General features: G+C 44.4%; 1 protein-coding gene across 24 annotated transcripts in view; it reads left to right on the plus strand.

The window, feature by feature from the left end:
* The window catches only part of SASH1 (SAM and SH3 domain containing 1), a 324,315-nt gene that overhangs the window by 290,920 nt on the left and 11,272 nt on the right, over positions 1-22,123 (plus strand). For 19 of the 24 annotated variants that reach the window (XM_089922116.1, XM_089922107.1, XM_089922109.1 and 16 more), the window contains 8 exons: positions 2,748-3,580; positions 8,608-8,682; positions 10,650-10,793; positions 14,011-14,146; positions 15,774-15,943; positions 16,720-16,929; positions 17,627-17,777; positions 21,671-21,784. In XM_089922116.1, the coding sequence (XP_089778242.1) occupies positions 2,748-3,580; positions 8,608-8,682; positions 10,650-10,793; positions 14,011-14,146; positions 15,774-15,943; positions 16,720-16,929; positions 17,627-17,777; positions 21,671-21,784 (1,833 nt within the window). The remainder of the gene's footprint in view (positions 1-2,747; positions 3,581-8,607; positions 8,683-10,649; positions 10,794-14,010; positions 14,147-15,773; positions 15,944-16,719; positions 16,930-17,626; positions 17,778-21,670; positions 21,785-22,123) is intronic. The other 5 variants (XM_022558828.3, XM_089922125.1, XM_089922122.1 and 2 more) reach the window with 2 other exon arrangements.

Genomic DNA, 22,123 nt, shown 5'->3' on the forward strand with positions numbered 1-22,123 from the left:
TGAGTTGCAAGTCCTTATCTGGGGCGTGCATGACCTTAGACAATATGAACTTGTAGGCCAGGGCAGCGCCCTTCATCCAGCCATTTCTGTGTCTTCTACCCAAAGCTGATACCCACCCACTCTCTTCCCTCATTTCTCCAGTTCATCTGTAACCTGCTAATGAATCATCAGCTTTTGTACAGCGATTTTCAGCTTATGAAGTACCTTCACATATCTCTTTTCATTTAATTTTATCCTCTCAATAACCTTATAATAGATACTAATAAAATAGGTAGGCAGTGGGAATTCCCTGACTGTCCAGTTTGAGTTCAATACCTGGTCGGGGAACTAAGATTCCCACAAGCCTCATGGCACGGCCGAAAAAATAAATAAAATAAAATAAAATAGGTAGGCATTATTCCAGGTGAGGAAACAGACTCGGAGAGATGAAATAATTGCCCACAGTCATGGAGGTGGTGAGTAGCAGAGCCAGGGCTGGAATCTAGGGCATAAATCTGTGTTCTTGGCATTCAGCCATCCTGTCTCCTGACTCCTTCCTCTTGTCAGAATCACCTTCCCTTCCGTATTCTGATCTCAGCTGAGCAAGAAGCAAATCACACGCCAAATGATGATGGAATGAGAGCATCTTGATTGTCGTACTTTTGACTTGATACTCGTACTTTCAAGTCAGAGGTGAATGGGAGAAGTAATGCTCTAAACCCAAGGAATCCAGTCCGGGCTGGGATTTCAGGCCCTGGGTCAGGCATAGGCAGAAGAACCTCATGTACCACGTGAGGACTGCCCCCAGCACAGGCTAAGGTGGCCTCTTTGGAAGCATTTGCCATGTTTCCCTCCAAACTCTTTACCAGATGCCGACGTGCCAGAACCAGGAAGTAGAGCTACATACATCACAGGCATGTGTGAACCAGCTGGTCCCAAACTCAAATGTGACACTGAAGTATTGGAATCTCTGATGACAATGCCAAATATAGAATCCAGAAAATTTCCAGACCACTGCTGAGTGACAGGTCCTTAACTTCCCCAAGGCCCCTTAAGACTGTGCATAAATGAGGGCCTTTGCACACCTCTCTGGACACCTGGGCTAAATATGAAGTCATGATCTGTGATTGGACTACTTTTAGAGAAAAGTCCTCTGTTGGGCTGCCCCTGCCACCAGGCTATGCCTCTCAGCCCCATCACTTCATCCCTGGAAGTGGAGGGTAGACTGTATCCGGAAGAGGTTGCCATTTTTACTTCCAGTAACGTAAGGACCCTTGGTCTTCAGTCCATATTAGGTGTCCTGAGGAAGGAGCGGGAGACATTCACGATGTGTGCACACTGCTTCTGGTCCGGCCAGTATTCATCAGAACCACAGACCCTGCTTTTAAACTCCCTTGAAAGATCCGGGAATAATTCTTGAGTGAATATATTTGTGCTGTGGGTGATGGAGAACTTTGGACCAGATATAATTTTGAATCTCCCTCCCCACCACCATCTCCTTGACATCAAAGTCAACCTTGGGTTGTATTTAATAGCAGCAGTCTTTTTTATATTTGTAACTGTAATTCCCATCAGTTGGAAAACTAAGAAACTTCTGGAATTTTAAAGGCCTGCTACCAGTCACTCATCTTTTGCCCCTCTGGAGCGAGCCACGCTCTCCCTTTATCTTTGACATTTAACCACACACTGGGACCCTCATCCCAGGTGGTATATTTAGTGCCATCCGTCTGTTCCAAGGAACTTGGTGCTTTTTCCCCTTCACAATTCAGCTGGCAGAAAGCTGCAGTGCTCAAAAGTTTCCTTATAATTAAAGGGACACAGCCAGTTAGGATCACTACACCCAGAGTTTGACCTACTTCTTTTCTCACAGATGTTCACATAACACATGCAGAAAAGAACTCAATTTTCCTGCCAGCAAGTCCAAACCTTTCCACTGGTCTCTGGAAGTCTTGGCTGGATACCTGCCTCCAGTGATGGCTTGAAGAGCTGGAATCCTTGAGAAGAAATGGAACGCTCCATGGGGCTGCTTGCGTGTCCAGGCCCTTAAATGCCCTTGCTGCTTTGTAGCGGGGCCTGCGTTGATGGGAATGTCTGTCCTGGATCACCCAGCTCCGCAACTTTTTGTGTTTGGCTTATCAAGTGGGGACCGTTTGTCCGTTGCATTTGCAATCTACGACCCTTTATGGCGTTTCCTCACCCAGACTTCTCCCTTGGTGACTTAATTACTTAAATGGCATATGTATCAATAAAAAAAATTACTGTCAGCCACATGGCATTCATCCCACTCTGACTGTAAAAAGCCAACCAGACTCAACAGGAGAGCCTTTCAGAAGCGAGAACAATTGATTCCTAGCTTCTGAGGATTGCAGTTGCAAACCGGGAAGGATAATTATCGTTAAATGCTAAGGAATATTGTGTTATGGATGGGCTTAGAGTGTCCAAATGCCGTTTTTAATAGGTCTGTTAAGGTGTTTGGTCTACAAAGATATTGAGAGGAGGAGGAGAAATCACATCTGAAACCTTTTAACATTAAGCCTGTGTGAAACCATTATTTGCTCAGTTTATTTTCTTTTTTATATGCATTTATTTAAGCAGGAGCTGGGTTTATGGAGGGTAAGTGATTGTGGGGAGGGGCGTCACTGTGGTCGCTGCATGGTTTAGCTTATTTTTTGCAGGGTTGGGGGTCTAAAGGCAAATCTGTGAGAGAACGCAAAGGTTTGTTGACAGGAACCCGTGACTGTGTCTGTGTCTGTGTTGATTCCCTCCAGGCGGGGAGGAACAGGTGTTTGAGAATTCCCCGGTCCCGGATGAAAGGTCTGCCCTGTACTCTGGAGTGCACAAGAAGCCATTTTTCTTTGATGCCTCTCCTGAGAAACCTCCAGAAGATGATTCAGACTCTCTCACCACTTCTCCGTCATCCAGCAGCCTGGACACCTGGGGTGCCGGCCGGAAGTTGGTCAAAACCTTCAGCAAAGGAGAGAGCCGGGGCCTGATCAAGCCCCCCAAGAAGATGGGGACGTTCTTCTCCTACCCAGAGGACGACAAGGCCCAGAAGGTGTCCCGCTCCCTCACCGAGGGGGAGATGAAGAAGGGTCTCGGGTCCCTGAGCCACGGGGTAAGTACCGATGGTGTTTGCTTCTACGACAGCCACCGTCGCCGGCACCACCTCCTAGTGTCCCTAGAGGAGGTTCAGAGCGTCCGGAAGCAGATCCGCTTGAAGAAAACGGATACTAATTATTCCTGTTCTAGAGCTTTCCTCTGCCAGCGTCCCTCTAGAAAAGGCATCAACAGCACCACCTGCGACCTGCAGCTGCTCCGGCAGAAACCCAAAGGGGGCGGGGTCTGTGGCGGCCCCGGCAGGAGGGTGCGCGGGCGCCCCTCCGTCAGCGAGTTCAATGTCACGTACGTGGTGGAGCGCAGCCTTTACAGCCACCTGAACCTGACCCAGCTAGTGCGTCCTGCCTCAGACAGGACCCTGAGCAAGGCCGAGAAGCAGGACCTGAGACGGTGCTTGCTGGAGGAGGAGGAGACCAGGAGGAAGTGGGCCGCCACGGTGGACCGCTGTACCAAAAGGGTTCTCTTGAGAATCCGCCAGAAGTCTGTGAGTCACAAAGACGGTCATGGGGACGGCCTTGTCATTTCTGTGATGTGCAGTCAAGCATTATGGCCTTTCTTGCGTGCAGCCTGGCGTCCTCCCCGCTCTTCTCATGCTCTGTCCCTCCATCACCTCCATTCCTACCCCCGCTTTCCTTGAGGAATGGCTTCTCCCTCTCTCCCATTTGTCCTCTTGCCAGTTGTTTGAGTTTTAATTTAAAACTAAACATTGAAGCTGATCCAGAGAAGGGCTCTCAGAGTACAGGGGTGGGGTCTGGCCTCCTTCTAGAAGTGGCTGTCTTGAGTCGCAGCCATCATGTCACTTGGCCTCAAGGAAGCTGATTCAAAACAGAAGGAAGTTTTGCCCTTAAAAGAGATGTTTCTTCTCTCAGTGGGTTAAAACAGTAGGAACTAGCTCACGGTAGATTGCCACCATCATCGTCGCCAATTTGGTGATTCGAAAAAACACTGTAACGTACTTTCTTTTATTACTAGGGGCAGACGGAAAGTTCTCAAATCTAAAAGGAAAGAAAAATTAGAGCTCTTTTGTTTTACTTAAGTATATTTGATGTGCTTATCTTTTTAAACAAAAGGATCAACGTTTGGAAATGTCCTCCACTGCCCCATAGATTATTCTGTACATAGCAAGGAATAAAGTACTTACTTTCAAATAATGATATGGTCTTCAATTTTATTACTGAATTATTAGAGACCTAGTAAAATTTATTTTCAGGGCAAGACTTATATTGAACTGGAGAACATAGGGATTTCCCCCCTGAAATTCCCACCCAACTTTTAGTTTGCACAAGAGCCCATATAAAATGGCACAGGGTGTGGAGGAACTGTGCGCTTCCTGGCCCCTGGCGCCCTGCTTGATCCACTTGGGTCTGCTGGCCTGTCCCCTTTTATAGGTCTGAAGGAGTAGACGGTACTGCCACCTCCCATGATGGCTTCTCCCAGAGTTCCTTCACATTTGTAACATGTTCTTCCCCAGACGGTTGCTGTAATTTAAATTCATTAAATCAAGTTCTGCTTTTGGGGTCAATGCCCTCCTTAAAGGATGCTTAGGTCCGTACCAGCCCTTAGGTTTTCCAGATATTCCCATGTGTTGACTTTCTTGCTCGATCTCCACTTTTTTCACATTCTTATAAATCTTGCAGCACTTTTAATATTAACAGTTAACAGCTTTTCCTCTGGCTCTTTGTCATGGCAACAGCCTCGGTTGGTTTTGTTTTTGTTGTAAAATAACAGTTCTTTGTTATTATTTCTTGTTGTCACTCCTTCAGTTCTGACCCACAGATCTTTTGGGAAATACTTGTGGCTACCTAGTCTTGGTATAATTTGTTTTTTACCTTCCAAGGTGTTCTGCCTAGTTCATCTGCCTCTGCACCTTTGGACATGACCTTGATAGAACAGATCCACTTCTTCTCTGTAAATTGATGACTCAGCCCCATGGGTTTAAATCATGCAATACTGAGAATTTTTCCGATTGAGTGCCTTGAGTTGCTCATGTATCCCTTATATTATTTATTGCCAGGTTAATGATATAACTTCATCAGGACCTTCTCTCTAGAAGTTATATTTCTAAGATTTGTGCCATTGTGGGTCCTTGTGTGCACATTGTGAGCCAGTGATTAATTCTTCATTGACGTTTGAGTATGGACATTTGGACAAGCTTGTTTTCACGTAACAATTCCACCCCCTGTAAAAGTGGCACTCTGTAACCTCTATCCCCAGTACCAGCCTGAGGCTGGGTATTTTTAAAGTACTGTGAACTTGAGGCAGTACTGGACAGTTTTAATACTTGCTGAAATACGTGTTCAGTGCTAAATCAGAAATTTGTACATACCGTTTCTTGTAAGTATAATTGTACAATCAAGAAAACAAAATTTAATTTTCTAGTTATTCAGAGAACATAGGGGAATGTAAGTTCTTTTTCTTTTGGCCGCACTGTGCAGCATGTTGGGATCTTAGTTCCCCAACCAGGGATCGAACCTGTGCCCCCTGCAGTGGAAGCTCGGCGTGTTAACCACTGGACCACCAGGGAGGTCCCAGAATATAAGTGTTTTAACAACAGAAGAGGGTTTTTTGTTTTTCTGGGTTTTTTTAAGGGATTAAAATAATTTCTTTACTTGGTTTACTTAAAAATTGTTTTCCTTTCTTCTTGTCATATATCTCTTTCATTTTATTCAAAAGTATAGTTTCCTTTACTCTTCAACCTTGATCTTTTTGTCTTTCAAAAAATGCCATATTTGCTTGATGAAACCTCCGGGAAATGACAATGCTTTGTACTCACTGGAAACGGTCGCTTGTTTTGCTTTTTATTTGGTCATTCAATTTTTGTTTGGGGAAACAGACATGCATGACATTTTGGAATTTTGTCCATTAAAAAAAAAAAATCCAAACCCCCCCAAAACGTGTTTTCAGCTGCATGACCATTCCATTGACTGGTGCTTCTCATCCACAAGCATCTATCTAAAATGTTCTTGTAAATATCTGTACAGGAGATGTTTGAACTTGAAAAACCTCATTTAAGCTTTATTCATGTAGACCACCAAAGATTGGTTTACATTCTTTTACTATTCTCTCTTGTTTTCTCTGTTGAAAGAGTGCTGCTTCAAGAACTACCTGACATTACGGAAAGAGTTGGAGATTAGTTCAGGTGGTGCTGACGGTTATATTTTGTTCATCCTCCATTGATAAAGAAGAATCAGTTCCAAATATCTTAGCATGTCACTGGGAGAGGTTTTAGTTGGTAGTTAAGAAAACCAGTCCACTCTTTCCTCTAAACTTCTTATTTTAGGAGACAATGCATGCAGCAGTCATATGAAGACATAAATGAGCTTCTAATTTATTGCAGGTGTAGTTTCCACATAAATTCTTTGTCAGTTATTTCATATGCATCAGAAATAACATGCTGGGCTCCAGTGCTGCAGTCGGTGTTGGAATTCAAAGCAGGGAAGTACAAAAGCCGTAAAACGATGAGGCATCTGGACGCCATACTGTGTCTGTGGAGCCCTGAGTCACAGGAGAGGAACTAGAATAAAATGACTGCCTTTGCAAAAATGAGAAAATTTATTTGGCACTATAAGCTGCAAAGGGAAAGTTAAAGTTAAAAATTAGCCTTGAGAGATGGTCATAACATTGCTTGCAGATTAGGGGATTTGGTGAGTCTTTTTGTTTACAGAGATCTTTCTCTTTTTATAGAGTAGATATAGGTCCAGTTGAGTTGACTGTAAGGGAAATCAGATTGTCCATTGATATTTTTATATAAAATGAGAATAATGTCCATTGAAGGTTATGTCTGTGGTTGATTATTTAAAACAGCAGCAACAGCTTTGCTGAAGGAGAAAAATAGCTGTGTGATATCCTGAATGTCGGTTATCCTGAAATATAACACTGCTGTATCTCCCGGCCTTTCCTTCTGCTACACCTGCTATCTTTCACTTCTTGGCCCATTCCTGGGATTGCTCTGGTTTTACATTTGAAGCTCCCAGAATTATAAGGCCCAGAACTAAGCTCCAGTTCTTCATTTGCATATTTAGAATGTTGACTAAGCCTAAACTTCAATATAACAATTGTCAGGACAAGCTACCAAATTCTCAGTGTGGCCCTAATGAAAAGTAATGGAAGAAACCAGCATTCCTAGAGTGTCTGCTTTGTGCCAGGCAGTGTGCTAGAAGTCTCAAATATAGGCTATAGATAGTATTTTACTAATGAAGAAACCAAAGCTCAGAGAGTTCAGTACTCTACCTGTGATCACACAGCAAGTTAAGTGTGGTAGAACCAGGATTTGGGTCCCTATCTGTGTGATTCCAAAAACCTAGGCACTTTCCTTCCTGGATGTTTCTACTTTCTCAGTTCAGTTAATATGTATCTAAGGTGTATTTATTTTTAAAAAGCAATGTTTATAGTATATGTTGTGCTTTTCTGTTCATTTCTTCCTTTTAATAGCTGTTAACTAGAGTTCCCTGAGAAACGGGTAATACAAAATATTGGCACCCAAATCTGTGATTCACATTTTATTACCAATTGCTTAAGAAGGTAATCGGTGATAACAAAAATTAATGTGCTTTGAATTTCTCCTTTTTCTTAAAGATTTGGGGGTTGGCGGGGAGAGGTGGTGCTTGAGTAGCTTTTGCTAGAAAAACAGCAGAGAATTCAAACCAAGTTCTGGAAATATAAAAGCACTGAAACATAAGCAGTTCCATAAAGTTTGAAACGAACCGAAAGGACAGTGAAGTTTTCATTCTATCAGTGTTTTTCCTATTGAAATTAAAGTAGTGTGGTCAGAGACAGTCACGGAATCAATCTTTTTCTTTCTGGGCAAATGTGGTATCTTTATTTCATACACTCTGAGGAAAGGGTCATAAGTAATTAAGTTGGGCAGTTAGATGGGAGAGTTATCAGCATTTTTGGCTAGGTCAGGGAAGCAATGAGTGAGTAATCCTCTTGGCCTGATTGGACTCTACTATAAACATAACCTTTTTCCCTCCGTCTCAGCGATTTAAAACTAAACAAAACAAGAGTCCCTCAGAAAAGCCTGCTGTCAGTGGCAGGGCTATAGGACTTCACTTCTGGGTTTCCAAGACCACTCTGAGCACATGGGTTCCCTAATACATGTTCCCTCATTATCACCACTGTGTGCAGCCGATATTAAGGGGTCTGGAAGGGAAATTTTGTTGCTAAGAGACAGGGAGTCTTAGAGCACTTAACACATGTATGGTTTTTTGGTTGGTGTATTTTTTTTTTTTTTTTTTTTTTTAACCAGTTGGTTTTTGCCTGTGAAGAGGATTCTGAACCTCTGGTGTAGGCACAGTTCCAGTGGCCTGTGGAAGGGCAAAATGAGTGGCGTCTCCTTATAACACGAATCATGTATTTTTTTTCTTCATCATTTCTCGTCTCTTACTCTCATCCTGTAACACGTTTGTGGTTCAGTGACATCCTACAAAGGGGACGTGTGTTGGGTTGGCACACTACTGGAGGATCTTAGCATAACTGGATTGTTAGTGCTCTGCCCTCTCCTTTCCACAGAGAACCTGCAGTTTTGGAGGATTTGACTTGACAAATCGTTCTCTGCACATTGGCAGTAATAATTCTGACCCATTGGTGAGTATACATCAGAGGGGAAGCAAAAGATTTGGATTCAAGTGATGTGGCTGACATAGTTTCACATTTAGTATCTTTGAGAATCGGTACTGGGTGACCTTTTCCTCGGGATCCTAAATCGCATTTGGAGAGAAGCTCTATTTCCCCATCTTAAAGACTCTTCACAGTCCCACATGGACTGAATGATGACCACCTGTGGCCTCCATCTCTCTCTTTGCAGAAGCATCATTTCTTTAATACCCTGGTTTCCAGGTTTCTTCAAGTCACACGTCCAGATGAGTTTAGATGGTCTTAGTCATTGGTGCACGTGTGCTTTTTGCTCATACTTGTTGCAAGTGCGCGTGACTGTGACACATAGGTAGGGCCACAGCGTGGAGCCCTGTGATTGGGGTTCTAAGAGTATGTGACAGCATTTCTGAAAACCAGGCTTGTCATAGGCCAAGTGCATAGCCCTACACCAAGCGTAGGTCTTTCTGATCTGGGGTATCCTGAAATGAACCCAGTCCCCTTGGGGCCAAAGCAAGCCAGACTCCTCAGGGCCAAGGTGACCGCCTGCTCAGACCTGCCACTGGATCACAGTCCGGGGACAGGCCACCTTTACAGTGTACAGGTTCTCCCTAAGGTTTACTTTCTGAGGTCCCAGAGCTGTACGTGAGTTTTCCATACAGTTTTGTTTTCCCCTTGTGCAGCTGGTCATGCAACTGTGAAATTAGGATTCTGTGCTTTATAGTTGTTATGGCCATGTGTTAGCGAAAGCACCCATCTATGATTTTTTGAAGTGTTTGAGAATTTCCTGGAAGAATAAAACTATTTTATTTGGATATCAAATTTTATTGATTTATAAACCAATAATTTTGTGTGGTCAGTCTTTTAAAAAGTAAAAACTATGATTTTTTTCCCCTCAGGGGAATGTTTTGTTTTTTTTTTAATGCAAAATAGAATGAAAGGAGACCACAATCTAACTTGTTCAGAAAAGAAAATTTACACAGTCTTAGGAGTTGGCCACACGAAGTGCTACAATGATACAAATCTGATCGGATGCTGGACTTTTTTTTTTTTTTTTTGGCTGCGTTGGGTCTTCATTGCTGCTCATGGGCTTTCTCTAGTTGCGGAGAGCAGGGCTACTCTTCATTGCAGTGGGTGGGCTTCTCATTGTGGTGCCTTCTCTTGTTGCGGAGCATGGGCTCTAGGCGCACAGGCTCCAGTAGCTGCAGCACACGGGCTCCGTGGTTGCGGCACACGGGCCCTAGAGCGCGTGCAGGCTTCAGTAGTTGTGGTGCATGGACCCAATAGTTATGGCTTGCGGGCTCTAGGGTGCATGGGCTTCAGTAGTTGTGGCACGCGGGCTCAGTAGTTGTGGCTCATGGGCTCTAGAGCGCAGGCTCAGTAGTTATGGCTCATGGGCTTAGTTGCTCCCCAGTATGTGGGATCTTCCCAGACCAGGGATCGAACCTGTGTCCCCTGCGTTGGCAGGTGGATTCTTAACCACTGCACCATCAGGGAAGTCCCCAGATGCTGGACTTCTAATGACTGAGATTTGCCATTTTGTTCTTACCACTTTCTTGGGTGATTCAGTAGTATTATCCTTTACTTCTTCCCCGCTGCTGGGATTAAGTGAACATTGGTTCATCTAAATCATTCTTTATTGATAAGATACAGTCCCCTTGGGTATTTAAAATGGTGGGAAAACATGTACCAGGAGAAGAATATACTAAGTTTAAATAAAACAAAGTGACTCACATCCCACTTTAAGCAAACAAACAAGCAAAAGTCACTTAGTCAATAGCTTTTAATCTGTAATCAAAAAGGTAAATAACATAGCACTGAGTTAACATAAGAAAAATGTGGAGATCCTGGAGCATGCCAATGTTTTGCTGAGAGGTAGGACATTCATGGTTTGAATAATAAAACCTGTTTGTGGGCTTCATTTTCTGTGATTAAGATACTTATAACATTTTATTTTGCAGGGTAAAGAAGGAGATTTTGTGTATAAAGAAGTAATCAAATCACCTACCGCCTCCCGAATCTCTCTTGGAAAAAAGGTGAAATCAGTGAAAGAGACAATGAGGAAGAGAATGTCTAAAAAATACAGCAGCTCTGTCTCTGAGCAGGTATGTGACAGCTGAGCAAAAAGCCCCCTTGGTTCTTCCCAACAACAAGAAAAGCTGACGATTGTTGGTCTGAGGTTTTAAATGGTGCTAAATATATTCACAGGCATTAACCAGGCTCCAGGACCATGCTTGGTTTATGTAGACAAACATTGGATTCAGCAAATATTTATTAAGGGCTTAGGGTCACCCGAGCGCCAGGTTTGGTGCTGGGCATACAAAGCAGGCCCTGACTTCTACGTACAGATGAGAGAAAAAGACAGACATGTAAAGAAATGATTATTCTTTAATGCAATAAGCACTAAAAATTAGAACACAAAGGAAGGATTTTATTTTCTAAAATATTCCTTGCTCCACAATGGACATCACCAGAATCAAACCTTAAAAAGACACTCAAGTTTTCTTAGCCGACTTTTCAAATAAATGTAGCATAAGTTGTTCTTAGGAGCGTGTAGCAAGTCTGAGAAATAAAGTCAGAAAGTGCTTCCTGGCTGCAAGACTTACACAGTAATCGTGTTTCTGCAGGGGTGTGTTCACTAACCATCCCTATCTGCAGACTTTAAGACATCACAGAACTGACACCACTTCCTTCCCCAGTTCTATAAGTTCATCTCTAGGAACATAACCTTCTTTTTATGGGTCTTATTTTTATGGGTGGAGGGAATAAAGACACTTGGAAGGCTGGGCCTGAGATAATTTGACCATTAGATTTTCAAAACGCTCTCCTCTGGCACCTTAATAGTCTGCATTCTGTAGTCTGTTGAAGTCTCCGTTTGTGAACTGCTTGTCTACTTATGAAATATGTAGGTAATGCTGCTTCATCTGCCAAATAGAACAGCAGGGAAAGCAGGCATTTTTGCTCAGCTGCTGCCCTCTGGTGGACATGGTGAGCTAAAAACCAAGCATCGCCCTGTTTGAACCAGCTAGCCAGCCTCCCGCGCTGTGCTTCAAACAAAGCCTGCATATCTTCAGCTTGTTGCAGTGGTTCTCGTGGGGTGTTGGGGGTGTGTTGGGGGGTGTTGATTTTGCTCCCTCACCAACCCCAGGGGCATTGGCTAGGGGCATTTTTAATAGTGGCAGTGGGTCAGAGTGGGCTACTGGCATCTAGAGGATAGAGGTCAGGGATGCATCTTATGAGGGGCAGGACAGTCCATGGAAACAAAGAATTAACCATGCAAAACGATGAGAGTGCTCAGATGGAGAAACTGGCCGGTTAGACCTGCAGGGGGCGTCTGGCTGCCTCCAGTATCTCTTCTCCACGAATATTTTCCTTAATCTTTTCGTCTCTTGTCCCTATGGGTATGGGAGTGATGGTGATTCTGTATTACTGCCCAGCCATGAAGCAAGCTGTGCACGCTCGAGTGAGACAGACATTATGCCAGTGAAAGCAGTGCCGCGAATTAAAGCACTTCATTTAGTTGGCTTTTCCCCCAAATTGAAACATCCACTAAAAGCTCTTATAAACTTACATTCCTAGGGGTCTTCTGCTTCGTGGGTCATGAGCATAGAACTTTCATGTCATTTTGAGCATTTTTCTATAATTTTACTACTATAGAGATGTCTTGTAGTTTTAGTTCTGTTTTTTTTTTAAAGCGGTCGTTGCACATAATCAAAAAAAGAAGGAATCATTATAATGCTTTTTAGAGAGAGGAAATTAACATTGTAAGGCTTTAAAAAAAAACTTTCTAGCAAAGACACCGACTGTTTTAGTAAGGATTTTTATCTGCTCTGTTCCTGCTATATGCCCAGCCTCTGAAATAGTACCTCTTCTTGTAATCAATAAATATGTGATGAATAAATTAATAATTTTTAAAAAGCATTTGTGAACATACAGTATCAGAGGTGTGTATTTGGTATTGCTGTTTTTCAGACTGGGAGGTTTTTTCCAGAAGCATTTAAAAAAGATTTTAATTGGAAAGGTGGCTTATTTTATGATTCAGAAAAGAGGAATGAAAACCTCAGGAATTCATCCTTTGCAGCTTCAGTAACCTCCTAACGATGCACCCTCTCTTTGTAGTCGTTGCGGTTGTTTGCTCGCTTTCCTTAAATGTAAAGCAGAAGTGTGTTTTGGATCAGAAGCTGCCCTTTCTATTGTCCTTAAATGTTTGCAGGGCCCTGCAGATCTCATCAAAGCCCTTCTGATGATTCGGCATTATGCAAATAACAGGTTGCCCTTAGATGGTTTTGTGTTCACGTGGCTGTGTAATAATATGCCAGAAAGTGTTCTCTTTGGGCCAGTAAACCGTTCTGACTGCAGACTTTTTAAAATGTGATACTGTCTTATCTATTAGCACCTCAAGTCAAATGAGCGTGCTATAGTTACATGTGCGGATGGGGGGCTGTCCACCCCAAAAGTGAGAAGTACTGCTGAGTCACTACTGCCAGCATCTGATCTAAAAGGGACTTCCCAGCTGTTTATTAACAACAGGAGTGAAAGAAGCTAAAATCGTAGGGTGACTTAGGGAAACGGTATTATAGACAGAAAAATAGTATGTTTGCTGTACAGCTGACCCTTGAACAACACAGGTTTTGAACTGCATAGGTCCACTCATAGGTGGAGTTTTTCAGTAGTAAACGCTACAGTACTACACGATCTGTGGTTGTCTGAATCCACAGATGCAGAGCCGCAGATAAGGAGGGCCAACTGCAAAGCTGGTCGGCACCCCTAACCCCCGTGTTGTTCAAGGGTCAACTGTATATCTGGGTCCTAAGTCGGTATTTTATTAGCCAATTTTAGTAATTTGTGTAAACAGAAATATAAGAATCTGTGCTTTGTGTGTGTGTGTGTGTGTGTGTGTGTGTAAATGTTTCCCTTCAAATAGATTAAATATTCTGTGATGATACTTCCGGATACTACACTACTAGTGGGTTGTATCTGATCTACGTTTGAAGTCCAGCGTTATTACTGAACGAGGGAGTATACTAAGAGTCTCTAAGCCTTTAACGAAATGTTTTGTCTACAAGGTAGATAGATTCTTTTCAAAAATATCTATTTGAGTAGGAAAAATACTTTTTGAGTGTTTAATTAATAGTTACATGAACCACGACTTTAAAATGAAGTAAGGATTTAGATGAAAAAGGAAGGTACATTTTGGGTAAAGAATCAGACTTGGGTGTAAAGATGGATTTGACTGATGTCGTTGAGGGCTAAACTGCTGTGAATTACAAAAGGACACCCATCCACTCTGGTGAAACATAATTTTGTCAAAACCCATTTCAGGATTCAGGCCTTGATGGAATGCCGGGCTCCCCTCCATCCTCTCAGCCTGACAGCGAACACATGGACAAGCCCAAGCTCAAAGCCGGAGGTTCTGTGGAGAGTCTGCGGAGTTCTCTGAGCGGTCAAAGCTCAATGAGTAGGTCTAGTTTGCAAACGTAGATGATTTCCTTGGAGTCAAAATCAGACTTTTACTGAGTGTCAGGTTCAGGCAGTTTAAAGATAAATTAGACCAAGTTCTTACCCTTAAGGTGTTGTTACAGAGACAGACCTGCAAAACAGCTGGCCCTAGAATCCTATTTGTTTAGTAGTTGATGTCTAGCAGTGCCACAAAATTGAGGGTAATGATTTTGGTTGGAGGAGAGAGGGGAAGCACGCCAGCAGAAGATCTGGAGACTGGGGGGGAGTAGGTCAAGGGGAAGGGCTCATGAAGGTGTGCAGCAAACTGAGAGGAGAGGACTGGGGCCCTGCTGCGCACACGTTGCTCTCCTGACCTCTGGGCACATCCTCCACCTACAGTAGTAATTAGCGATCCTCTGACCACTTTTTTGTCTTACAGATTTTGGTAAAAATCTCTCATCTGTGCATTGCCCCCTGCCATTTTCCTTGTCATAGTGAATCCAATTCCTTTGTTAGCATTGTAGTGGGGGTTTAATAAAAGAGAAGACAGATGCTTCTCTTCATTCTCCAATCCTTAATCAGAAACATTTTACGCAGAATTCAACACCATAATGTAATGTTATTTTTCCCTGATGCATTTCGGGTAGTGGGAAGTGCCAATAATTCTCTTCTGGCTTGACAAAGAAAGCTAATGTCTTCATAACTTTTATGAATACAAAATGTTGATTAAAACATTATTATCAGGGCAATAAAATAATCAACTAAGAAATAGGGGGAAAAATAATAAGAGGAGAAGAGAATGACAGATGTCCCTGAAACAAATGCTGTGCAACCACTCCTGGTCCAATGGCGGTTTCTGCCGAATGCTATGGGGGAAGAGACCAAGTTTAAACTCACTACTTTAAAAGCATTTGGCCTTGAGCAAGTTACGTTTCCTCATCTGTAAAATGGGGTAAAAATAGTATGCCTGACAAATGAGAGGTTATGAATGTTAAGGGTGGTGTCCTCTATCAGGGAGTCTTGGTGTCACCTGGATTCCCTGGTCATAAAGATAACTTGATGGAGGCCCCTGTCTGATTAGGGGCTTGATTAGGGAGAACAGTCAGAAAACTCAGATCCTCCCCTGGACTCTGCTCTGGTCCTGACATTTGGCTGTGTCTCATGACTCCCTCCTCTGGCTCTTACCTTCCTAGCCTGTGATGCCTTCAGTGCCTTCTTTTTTTTTAAAACAAATTTATTTATTTATTTATTTTTGGCTATGTTGGGTCTTCGTTGCTGCACACGGGCTTTCTCTAGTTGCGGCGAGCGGGGGCTACTCTTCGTTGCGGTGCGCGGGCTTCTCATTGCGGTGGCTTCTCTTGTTGCGGAGCACGGGCTCTAGGCACTCGGGCTTCAGTAGTTGTGGCACACGGGCACAGTAGTTAGGGCTCGCGGACTCTAGAGCGCAGGCTCAGTAGTTGTGGCACACGGGCTTAGTTGCTCCACAGCATGTGGCATCTTCCCAGACCAGGGCTCGAACCCATGTCCCTTGCATTGGCAGGCGGATTCTTAACCACTGCACCACCAGGGAAGCCCCCTTCAGTGCCTTCAGCTTTGCTGTGCAGGAAATCTGTATTGACCCGTGTTCTGCCTGTTTTCCTGTACAGGTGGTCAAACAGTGAGCACCACCGATTCCTCGACCAGCAACAGGGAGAGTGTTAAGTCGGAAGACGGTGATGACGAGGAGCCCCCGTACCGGGGCCCATTCTGTGGGCGCGCCAGGGTGCACACCGACTTCACACCCAGCCCCTATGACACAGACTCACTCAAGCTCAAGGTGTGTGTCTGCCTGGCCTTGGAGCAGTAACACGGGGTGCCTTGTTGCCTTAGGAGGTGTTCTCTTCTCCTTACGGTTAAATGCTGGGCTGTTGTGGTGCAGACTGGCCAGTGTCTCTGCTACCTTGATAAGCCGGTCTCGACCTCTGTAGTGGAAAATGAAACAGAGAACCAGCCAGCATTTGGGGATGGAGGAGGGTCTTGTGTTAATCCTCTTTTGTCACCACCTCATCCCTCTGGCCCTGTCCTCTGACCTCAGCTTCCCTCCAGAATTCCTGTTGCCCTCCACCCTCCAGTCGCTGTGCTTTCACCAACTGAAGAGATGTAACTGGCTTCTCTGTGTCATCAGTGACATTCATATGGGACAGATGGGGTTCCACGAAATGTATGAAGCGATTACAGGACAGCGGTTGCCACTGACATCTGATTGGTGGGAATTCTTTTCCTAAGAAGTAGGTGCTCTCTGGGTAAGGGCAGGGCGTTTAGAGAGCCAGGTGCCCACCCAGCCCTGAGCCCTGGTGGACGGACACCTCGGGCCGCTGTCCTGTGGTGCAGGAGGCCAGAGGGGATGGGCCCTTGGGCCTCCGTGAGATCTGGCACGGTCAGGAGTGCCCTGTCCGGTATCTGCCGGACTCCCAATCGTAGCAGGTGACTCGCGGAGCCCTGATTCTGGTCTTCCTAGTGTCTTCACATGCATGTGATTCACGCTTCTGATTGACAGATGGTTCATGCTTGGAAACGTACCTAACGGAAAGATCTTTGTTCCCTGGGCCACAGAAAGGAGACATCATTGACATAATCAGCAAACCCCCCATGGGCACCTGGATGGGCCTGCTGAACAACAAGGTGGGCACATTCAAATTCATCTACGTGGACGTGCTCAACGAGGAAGAGGAGAAGCCCAAGCGCCCCACCAGGAGGAGGAGGAAAGGAAGACCCCCCCAGCCCAAGTCGGTGGAGGATCTCCTGGATCGCATCAACCTCAAAGTTAGTTCCGTCCTGTCCTGGCCCCGCGTCTGCTATGATGAGTACCCATTATCCTACAGAAATAGTTACCAGCACCATGACTCTGCCCTTGGCCTCCGCTGGGAGTGATAGCATAAATCCAGGTCGCAATGAGCTCCTAGTCCAAAGAGCTGTGAGCTTCAAGCCACTACCAGGAAGGGCTGTAAGCACAAACTCCTGGCGCCCTGCTTGGCTTCTCAGAGGCCGTAAGGATTCTCCCCTCCACCCTCTCTCCTGCCATTACTCCCGGCATCTAGCGGGGGGGTGGTCTACGTGGTAGATTCTGTTTCCTCCTTGCAAAACTGTCTTGCTACTGAGGAAGTCACAGGTCTCTGTGAGCTGGATTTCAGCAGCTCTAAATGAAAGAAGAATCTCCTCCGTTGTGCACTGGGTGGCATTACAGGCTTCAGCTCACAGCAAGGGCACAATTAAAATGCAAGCCAGTGGAGTCATCTCAGCCTGCAGTGTAAATCTTCTTAACCCCTGATGGATGAAGCGCCCCGCCTGCCCACTATGCTGTATGACTGGGAGGTACAGACTGTGCTACAAAGGATACTTACTAATTTTTGAATTAGCATAAAAATGACTATGGAAAAAGAGTTTAGGGGTTTGAGGCCGGTCATCGGTCGTGGATCACATGGCTGGGCTGCTGACTCACTTCTGTCTTGTTTCCCTCCAGGAGCACATGCCCACTTTCCTGTTCAATGGATATGAAGACTTGGACACCTTTAAGCTCCTGGAGGAGGAAGATTTGGACGAGTTAAATATCCGGGACCCAGAGCACAGAGCTGTTCTCTTGACAGCCGTGGAGCTGTTACAGGAATATGACAGTAAGTCCTTCCCAGCACAGACGTGTTCACTGTTAGATCCGCCACATTCTCAGGTCACCAGCAGGCGTCCCATAAGCTGCGAGCATATGCTTGGGTCCTTGGAGTCACTCATTCGATCATACTCTTTCCAAAACCAAGGTCAATTTTGTATTCTGTCAAATAGCACAAAGACATAGATTCCCAAAGCAGACCTTCCTGCCAATGCAGGAGCAAAAGAAAACCTTACTAGCCTATTCTTTCCTGGAATGTTTCTAGGTAATCGTTGAGGAAAACGCTCCTCTGAGTGACTGAGAATTGAATTGCGGTTTTCTTAAGACACACAGTTCATGCCACCTTGGGGGCTGGTGGGATGTGCAGCCTTCAGGAGGTCATTAGGATACCTGGGCACAAGAGTAACTGACAAACTGGGAGTATCTTGCCCCACCAAGGGTTAATTACTTCTCAAGGCACATGAGGAGTTGTTTTCTGATTGAATAGGTTAATTAATGAATAAATGAAATCCATCAGCTTGCGTTAAAGAAGCAGGAAATAATCTCAAGTGAATATGTAGGGCAGAGAATTCCATGCTGCGATTTCTCAGCTAAAATGATAGCTCATTTTTACAACCCATGAAGAGAATTTAGTGAGCTCACAGCTTTCCTGTAGTTATTTGAATACACTGTGTCCTTTGCTCATTAACCCGGTCTTACCTTGCTCTTTATTCTTCAGTCTGACATCAGAAATATTCCTGAAATTATTCATCACAAAGTGGGGAGTATCCTTGCCAGTTACTGAATTCAAATGCATTTTCTTTCAAATGCTCTGCTTCAGGGATATCAGTAGCTAATAGCATTTCCATTGCTAAAAGACACACCAAAATCATGGTGAATGGTGGAAAAAAAAATTGTACATTACTGAATGTATCAGGCCCAAGAGACAGGGAAGCAAGTGCAGTTAAATTCACTTCTGCTTAATAAGTCCTCCCTCTAAATTAACTGATGACACACCATCAAATAGATACCTAAACCCTAGATAAGCACACTGCCTTCAGGGATAGATTTGGAGGGAATTGTGTTTCAGAGTTAATGTCACTTTATAACCTGGTCTCTTTAGTATTGGAGTTCCCCAGGAGACACCTTGGGGATCTGTGGCCCGGTTGTGTCAGAGCCTGGCCCAGTGCCTGGAATGGCCGACCAGCTATATGAATATCAATTAACGTTCAATCATCTAGTCTCCTGGACCACATCTGCTCGGTAAGATAGCTCATTTGCTCTTCCTCAGCCACTGAGAACAGCTGGTTTATAAACTCCATCCATTGTGTTTCCTTTAGCATTTAGACACAGGAGGAGCAAAGCTAAATTCTGAGTATAAGGTGCAGGGTCTGTCTCTGTCATGCCGCAAGGGCTAAGACTCCTTGTCCCTCCTGGGATCATGTCCTGAGGTGTGCACTTGGGCATATTTTATAGGAGGGAATCTTTGCCCCTCATCATGCTCACTCACAAGTCTAAGGAAGGCTCTTTGCCTCTTCATAAATCCTACTTTGAATCTGTGCTGTGCCACTGTATAGAACATCCCGCATACATAAATTGGTACTTCTTTTTAGTGGTTCTAAAACAAAGGCTTCAAGGGCTCAGGGGTGCCAGTGAGCACCAAGTGCCTGGATGCAGGATTATCCTAGGATTAGAAGATGCTACATTCGGCGCTTTTAAATTCATTGTGTTTAAGAAGTACTCTAAGTAACTGATACCTTAGAGGAACACAATACATTTCTGTCAGACTAGACAGATCCAGAGACCTGCTGAGACCTGAGAGATCTTGCACATCTTCCAGCTCAGCCCCCCACAAGAGCAAGAGGCACATCTGCATCATGGCTTGGCACTCAGATGGGTCCAGCTTCTCTCATTGCATCTGTGCACGGGGAATGCCAGCCTTCCTGCGGGCTTCCATTTGGAAAAGACTCTCATTGTCCCTGGGTAGTTCCTTCTACTGATCCCAGACCCACTCTCCTAGGTCTGCCAGACAAAAGCTCTCGTTTAACAAAATCGTTTTCACAAGAGTGAGAATTTTAATCAGGAATTATTTCAAATATGCAGGAAAGTACAGAGAAAAATAAAACAAATCCACATACCATTTTGTCATATTTACTTCAGTGCTTATTTTTTAAAGACATAAGTGTTGCAAGCCCATCGGAGGGCCTGCTATCCAAGAATCCCATTCCTTTCCCTTCTTTTCCAAGGTAACTACACTCCAGAAAATGGCACATATCCTTGCGCATAAGCGCCTTTTTGATGTTTGGATGTCTCATCAGTGTCTTAGCATATATTCTTTCTCCGTGTGTGTGTGTGTGTGTGTGTGTTGAGATGGGGTTGGGGAGACCTTTAGTCCAAATTCAGGTCATGTCCCAATGGAGTTTCAGCCCCACAACCCAGTCCTTCGCTCTTACTTGACTGTGAGAATGTTCGTGATTCTAGCTCCCCTTCTTTCTCGTCCTTGGTGCCTTGACGTTAATTCTAGTGAGTATGGGGTGCGGGGAGGGTGTGGTCTTGAGTGTGCAGTACATCTAAGAGATGCCCCGCCTCTTCATTCTCCCTAATGAAGAAGGACAACCTACTGGGGAAACACTAGCTTTTAGTTTTAGGGAATTTTGCTAAATTTGTTGGGTTCCTGCTGCTGATTGGATCCTTCAGGAAGAAAGTGGCTCTAGCCCCTTGAATAGGCCTCATGACTTTATGGATTGAACTGCGGTTTTCAGGCAATGCAAGGGACCCCTTCACTCCCCATAATAACTTCAGGTATCCTGCTGTGTGGTGAGGTTGGCATCCCGAAAGATGCAGGCACAGTCTGCATTTTCCTGCAGTGGCAGGGACAAGTCTTCTGTTTTATTCCCATCGGTCAGCACTTTGGAGTCTGTTTGCCCACTGCAATACACTGAACTATCTCGCCAAGGACGAACTGCATTGATTCCTCTTCCTGGGTTGTGATTGATAGCTCCAAGCCCTCATTTTATAAGTATCATTTTCCAAAATAACATGCTAGGCTAGAACAAAGGCCATTCCAAATCCACAGACTCCTCCACACAATGAGGACATCACTCTAGAATGTTCCACGTTCGGTGCGGGGGAGGGGAAAGGGTTTTTCTCTTTTGCTTCCAATTAGTTAATTTTTCATTAATCACTTTAAAAATAGCATTTCTTAATTTGGTGCTCTAATTTAAGGGCTTGTTCCGCCGTGATTTCTGTTATAAAATGCTTTCCATGTGAGAAATACAAACAGGAAGTGGTCAGTGGACAGTAGGAATGGCAGCCCTCAGCCTTCCCGCAATTTTTTTTTAATGACCCAAGAAAAGGCATCAGATTTCTGGTTTATTGATTTAGAGTGTGTGTGGGGGGGGGGAGGCGAAGTGAAGAGAAAGAAAAGTAAATTAAAGCCATTCATCGTCAACTACTTATTTTAGGTAGAAAATGTTTTCTTGGTTTCCATTTTTATCGACCAAGCATCTAGTCTGCATAATGATTGAAAGACAGTCTTCCTGTAACTTTGAACCTACATAAGGCCAGGCATGCCCTCTTTATAGAATGTGCAGACTGTGGTTGCTCTCCCCCCACTTTTGACATGATGCTCTGAATTTCTCCTCTCCCTGGTTGGCCTGAGGGTAACTTGAAAGGCATTGATGTATTTCAACTATGTCCTCTGTCTACAAACTTACCTTCCTGTGATACATGATTTGAAAAGAAAAGTGTTCTGATCTCACTCGTTCATTTTTATCTCATTTACTTTAAAATAATTTGTTCTCTTCCAAAGTCCAAGGCTTCAAAATGTATTGTGAGAACCGAGGATAGAACTGGGATGCCGTTGATTTGGAGCCTGCTTTTCATTCCTCTTACGATCCCTTGCTATGTGTTCACCTTCTTTAGGTAACAGCGACCAGTCCGGATCCCAGGAGAAGCTGCTTGTTGACAGCCAGGGCTTGAGTGGATGCTCTCCACGAGACTCGGGATGCTATGAAAGCAGTGAGAACTTGGAAAACGGTACTGTCAGCACAAGTGATCGTGAACGCATCTTCATACGCAAGCCTACTGGGCCGTTTCTTGACTTCTGTGCTTTGGCTAATGACTGTCTTTCTTCCTCAGCCTGAGCCATTCATTGCTTTTGGGAAAACTGGCAATAGGGAGAGGAGTTTTCCCAAGGTGAATGGTGCTTAATTAAGATCCCTAGGAGGGAGCAGCACCTCTCAAGAACCTAGGCAACAGATGATGTTGAGAAATGAGTAGAGAGGTCTTTCATCAGTTACTCTTCCGTCCCACATAGCACATAATTGGAAAGAGTTTAAACTTGTGTGTCAGAGAAAGGGACCCTAAACTTTCCAT

Source organism: Delphinapterus leucas, chromosome 12 (assembly GCF_059928025.1).
Source record: "Delphinapterus leucas isolate spDelLeu-1000000601 "Yukka" chromosome 12, BTC_Dleu_Yukka2, whole genome shotgun sequence".
Classification (NCBI taxonomy): Eukaryota; Metazoa; Chordata; class Mammalia; order Artiodactyla; family Monodontidae; genus Delphinapterus; species Delphinapterus leucas.